The following is a 6000-nucleotide window of genomic DNA, read 5'->3' on the forward strand; positions in this document are numbered from 1 at the left end:
AACGAGATCTGGGTATCTAGCGCCAGGCATCATGGGATACAGGGAGGCCTCGAGCCAGTAAACAGCTTTCAAGCTTTAGAAGATGGCCAAGTCGGGGCAGAGGATCGGCTCCAAACCCAACCAGCAAGAAAGAAGGCGAGAGGAGACAACTAACATGGAACATGGTAGGTACATAACTTCTTTTTCAGTGATCTTTTAATACTTTCCTCTTTAGGAAAGTTTATTTTAAAACTAAAAGTTTTAAGATTTACACAAAACTGTATTGTACTGTTTAAAATGAGCCTTCCCCTCCCCCAAGTCAGTTTGCAGAAAGTTGCTCTTTGGTTTGTGAAAAGTGACTTGACTTGAGCAGCAAAAGCTGGTAAATATTTATTGCCTTGGGAGAGTGGCACGATTTTTGGCTTGAACACTGAACAATGGTCAGTCCTTCCAGCAACAAAGTCAAGCAAATAGCTTTTGTTACAGCAGGCTAGCAATTTGACTCAGCCATAGGTGGGTGACTGTAGTTTGATGTACCAAGGGCGAACCAGTCTTGGTCCTGGAGGAGGGAATGGGGAAGGCTTCCCTGTTTTGCTAGAATGTACTCCTCCAAATTTCCTTACACAGGAGTAGTTTACTCTGTCTGGCTCAGGGTTTTATTCAGGATTTTATCCTTATTTTCCTGAAAAGATTCTGAATCTGTCTTTAATCTGTCTTTTCATCTTCCTTCCTGTTCAGTTTCTGATTCTCCCTTTTGGGTTCCTTTTTCAGGTCTGTAGCCTCTGGTACTGTTTTTGGGGAGGTTTACCTGTCTGCATTCTTAAAACCTCCCAAAAGGATGCAAATGAGATATTTCTCATGGATAAAAATTCGCTGTTTGGTTCTTTTGCTGCAGAAGTGATTGGTGAAAGAACCAAGTTTAAATTACAAAACCTCTAATTTTCTGTTTTTTTTTTTTTTTTTTTTTTTCTCTAAGGCATTTACTATCCTCTTATCCAATTTGTGGTGTAATGGTGAAGTCCTGAACTTGTCTACACTCTCTGGCTAGCTCCTTGAAGGGAAAATTAGCAGTCAATCATTTCAGTGTAGGACTATGTGAGGGAACCAGAGCTTTATAAAGCTCACAGGTTGTATCCTAGGCAAGATACGACTCAGCCAAAGGCTACAAATGTGGTGAGGAATTTGAAACTAACTTTTACAACAAGTGCGACTTACTGTAGAAAGGACAACTGTTTGACAGGCTGTTTCAGAATCAGTGCTGCTTGCATTTTCCTAGCAGTAAAGCCTAGTGACAGATTTTCAGGCTAATACCTTTCTGCATTATTAAATGTGAATAGAAGCATAAACTGGGTTGATTTACAATTACTGAAGATTGTTTTTGTTTCTTTATAGAGCCACATATTCTGCTTTTCAGAAGACCGCTTCCAAAAGATCACCAGAAATGAGCTTCTTTTGAATCCTTCATAGAACTATTCTGGACTTCATATATTGTAGTATTCAATGAATACTTGGAATTGTACAAATTAAGCCTTACTTGTGCATGGGCTGTATTCTTCACAGCAGCAGTGCTCAGTTAATTTGGCAAAAAATTAGGCTGCTGCAATGTATTTGAGTAATACAGAAAGCAGACCATAAGTATTTTTTTCCTAATAAAATGCAGGTGCCTACGGTAGTTGCTTGTTTTCATTCTCTGAAAAGATACACAAGTTTTGAGATATTTGGATCAAGTCTTGCTTTATCTAGCCACTTTGAGGATGGAATTGCTACATAGATGTCTGCTTTGGAAGATCTTGTACGGCAACATAGAAGCAAAGACCTCCGTCTCCAGAGAAGTCTTTCAGGTAGAACGCGACCCTCCATAACATTCTAACAAGCTGATGAATGGGTGCAATGTGTGACAGTGTAATGGGCAAACCTCTGTACTTGTCAGCAAATTACATTAGCAGAGGATATCTACAGGTTGGATGTATATACTTCTGAAACATTTGCATAGTTTTATGTGGCTCTGTATTTATGTATATAATACACTGCATGTTAAAATTTTCTTTACATGGGACAGTAGTTTGCATTTTTAGTATTGGATATAATTGCATCTTTGTTTTTCCATTCTTAGCACTTAGTCCACAAATTACAATTGCAACTTTTTTTATTTTAAAGTTTAATTCACACAGCGTAAATAAAATCTGTTTTGTGTCAAACTGATGCAGTGTGACTGGGTTTTGCTTAACGTTACTATATTTCAAGCTGAGGCCATGCATTCAAATAAGTTTGCTATATTGCTTATGAAGAGGATTAATCTTGTATGGTAACTTGTGTTGATTCTTAACAGATTTTAAGATAAGAGGAGGTAGACCATTCTGCTGGCACATGCTTTTGATTTTTTTTTTTTTTTTGGGGGGGGGGGGTCGTCTAGGTTCTAAACTGGACATGAGCTCTAGGGATGTCTTGGAAGGGGAACTCTCTAGTTGCTTTTTTGTGGGATAAAGATTATCAGCTGGCTCACTCTAGGGAGAGCCCTAGTGAGATTGGAGGCTCACTGCAGGTGGCAGTGACTTGCCAGTTCATGCCACAGTGCTAAACCTGTGACATTCAGCAGAGGTGCAGTTACAGCAGCAGCCAGTAAATGTTGGAATGCACTCTTACCATAGTGTTTTAAGCCTAAAGGCTTAAAAATACGACCCTCAGTGTTGTACTGGATATCAAGTACTGCTACAGCCATAAACCACTTTCCTGGTGAAGTGGTCACAGGACTACATGATGCCTAGCCTTGTACACATTAAGAACAAACTTACAAATTCTTGCCAGCCTTGTCAAGCACTTAATACTGCTCATTTTGCATGTTGAGTGGTGCCTTACATAAGCTTGTAAAACAAGTCAATTAACACTACTAATAAAAATCCAGAAACCAAAGACCAGCCCAAAATTTAGATAAAACGCTTTGATTTTATTTCAACACAGAACTTCATCAGATTAACAAACTCAACACTATTTGTATCCCAAGCCAAGTAAATATAGCCACTTAAAATTTAAAGCTGGTCTGTCTTAAGACGTAGTAAACTAGTTAACTGAAATCCTGTCAATACTTGGTGTTTACAATTTTTGAGTAATATAGGCAAGTTTAAGCTGTTTTATTGTCCATTTTTACTTTTGAACATTAAATTAATTCTCAAAGCTACAATTCCTTCAGTTTCCTCAAGTACTTTGGTGATTTGGCTGATGTGGGATATAAATACAATGTTACGGAGTGTCAAGTTCCTTGCTGAAATAAAATAGGAACAAAAGCACTTATCTAAATTTTGGTCTGTTCTTTTTCTGGATTTTTTAGTGGTGGTCTTGCATAAGCTTGGTGTAAATGTGTCTACCTATCCAGTCCTCAGCCTTAAAAGTAGACTTGTAGTGGCAGCTAATTCCATAGGCTGGGAATACTATTGGAAACCGCTTTCCTGCAAGTCTTGTATTTTTTTCTAATTCTAATGCAGGTGTTTGAAACACTGGTAGAGAAATGGGTCACTTTTGTGTATTACTTTTTTGATCCAAAATGCCCCACTTGGGCAGATTTGCAGACTTGATTAGTTGAGCTTTGGTTTAGGTAAATCAGTCCTCCTGTCCTACTCTCAACAGCACATCTTGTATGCATTGCATTGCATAGTGATGATCCCAAATGCAGCCATTTTAAATTGGCAAATTTCTGTACAGTGAAACTTTGTAATGACTGCTATGGGGTCTTTGTATTAAGCAGTGTGTTATGGTATAGAATAGTGCTAAATTAAATGCTTTAGAAAGACATTTAACTTGTGCCACTTTGTCATTCTCTTTCATAATTCATTCTCTTTCATAATTCAGAGCTCTGTTCAGTACCACTCAAACTTTTATAGCAAGATGTCTGAGCAAAGCTATAATGGGGTGGCACAAAAGCCTAAAAATGGGACATTTTAAATATTGCTCTTCTAAACTTATAAGAATAACTGTTTTTGCATTATTACATTTCTGGAGAGAATGAAGTCAAACTCCAATTTCTGACTTCAGTCCTCGATTTGCCAGAAAACCAAGACATGTGAAGTTGTTCTATCTCGCTGTTCATTCTTGCTGATGGGGTTTGGAGCCGAGAATCGACTCAGACTCTGCCAACTACAAAGCTCGAGGTCTTCAATCAGCTCGAGGCCAACTCTATCCCATGATGCACCTTGTGTTACCTCAGGTCTAGTTTGCCGCTGCAATAGATCGCAGGATACTTTACAGCTCGGGCCAGTAGAATTTTATTTCTTTGCTAATTTTCTCTTAAAGACGTTGGTATTGTAGTTTAACTTTACTTTCCATTTAGGACTTTTTGTAGGCTTTCAGAGTACTGTTTCTGCCATCTTGAAGGCTTAATTTACCAGCTTTTTTGGCTGTCGTTTTTAATAGGCCTTTATCTCCCTTTCCCATATTCTTGTGTGCTTGTATAGTAGGTGTGTTTAAAACTTTAGAATTTGGAGTTAGACTTTAAACATTAGCGTTTGGAACTTTTACCTTAGTATACTTTGAATAGGCTATTTCTAGGGTGCTTGTATTTTTTCCATTGTAGAGCCCGCTTAATTTAGAGTGCTACTTTACTGTTTGGAAGTCCGCATTTAGGACAGTTTGTTTACAGAACATATTTTCTTATTACTAAAAGTTAGTGGTATATATTCTAGTCTCTCTAGGCAGTTTGCTTCTATTTGTAGGCCTTAATTACATTTGTTGATTGTGTATCGGTATTTGCTATGGCTGACCAAGAAAACCCAAATCTGGATTAAAAAAAATGCCGAAAGTGTGGACAGAATGTCCATGACTGTCACGTTATTTGTGTTTATTGCTTGGGTGCTTTGCACCTACAGGAGAGCTTCTCCATCTGCCATTCTTTCAGTAGCCATGTTCTACAGGAAAGGAAGAGAAAATTGATTGACAGAGGATTACTAGAATCCCCTTTTCAGGAATCTTTGGACAAGGACGATAAAGATAAAATATCTAAATCTTCTAAATTGAATATCTAAATAAATATCCATAAAGCCGAGACTTTCTGCTCAGAAACCAGGTGAGAAATTATCAACGTCTGCTCCACATCCCTTGGAGCAGAGTGTTGTAACTTTTCAGAGCCAGTCACCAGTCCTGGATCCGGTCTCTATGGAGTTGTAATCACCACCTTTGCAATCAGTGGCGTCATGTATCCCCTCATCTCGGTCCTCAAATTCTGTCAGATTTGGATGTGGATTGTGTGGTGCAGAAATTTACAGACACCGGCACTTGCTAAATTATCTGTTCCGACCCAAGCTGTGACAGCTGTTCTCCATCTACTTTTGTTCCTCCCCCAAGCCAACCTGGTCCTTCAGAGCTGGAGGAGTTGGACCTGATTATCATGGAAACTTTGGAGGAGACGCCTATTCCAGTGCCATCGATTCCGACTACTTTGACTCCCTCAGTGCGTATCGAGGGGGTCTAGGAAACAACACTTTATGGTAAAGTCTGGGGAGAACAGTCGAACCAACCTTTCGGTTCCATCTTTGCCTCTTGGGGCCTCTGCGCAGATGAGTTTGGTGCCGACCTCTGGATCTGACCTCACTGATGTTCATCATGTTACACTGCTGCAGTCATTACACTTGGGTTATCTGCTGTCAGGCGGTCCCGCAGTCGGCCTGAGTTCCAAAGTCTTGGTCTGGCGTCTGTTGCGGTCTCTTCCTCCCTGACGTCAGTGCGACAGGGGTATAAGAGGCAGCCAACGCCATTTTCTTCAGTCTTGCCACGCGGTGCCCGAAGCAGCAGCAGTTCGCAAGTGCCGGTCGGCCAACTCCTGAGATTTTCAATCCGAATTTCAGAAACAAAGTCTTTTATAAATCTAAGTACCCTGTTGGGGAAACTTTTTCTTGCCTCAGACTGATGTCAGTAAAAATTAATAATTGTATTTCTTGTGGGAAGCAAATACCTCATAAGGATTTTCATTCTTATTGTATTCCATGCCTAGGCCCAGACCACAATGTCACTGGTTGACGGTTTTGTGCTAGGTTT

The 6000-nt window shown here is 39.6% G+C and overlaps 1 protein-coding gene across 1 annotated transcript in view; it reads left to right on the forward strand.

Moving 5' to 3' along the window:
- Positions 1-2181, forward strand: part of CKS2 (CDC28 protein kinase regulatory subunit 2) — a 181816-nt gene extending 179635 nt beyond the window's left edge. The window contains exon 3 of the mRNA XM_044064310.1: positions 1372-2181. Within this exon, the coding sequence (XP_043920245.1) occupies positions 1372-1424 (53 nt within the window). The 3' untranslated portion in view covers positions 1425-2181. The remainder of the gene's footprint in view (positions 1-1371) is intronic.
- The last annotated feature ends 3819 nt before the right edge of the window (positions 2182-6000 follow it).

Source organism: Protopterus annectens, chromosome 2.part2 (assembly GCF_019279795.1).
Source record: "Protopterus annectens isolate FY-2018-M chromosome 2.part2, PAN1.0, whole genome shotgun sequence".
NCBI lineage: Eukaryota > Metazoa > Chordata > Ceratodontiformes > Protopteridae > Protopterus > Protopterus annectens.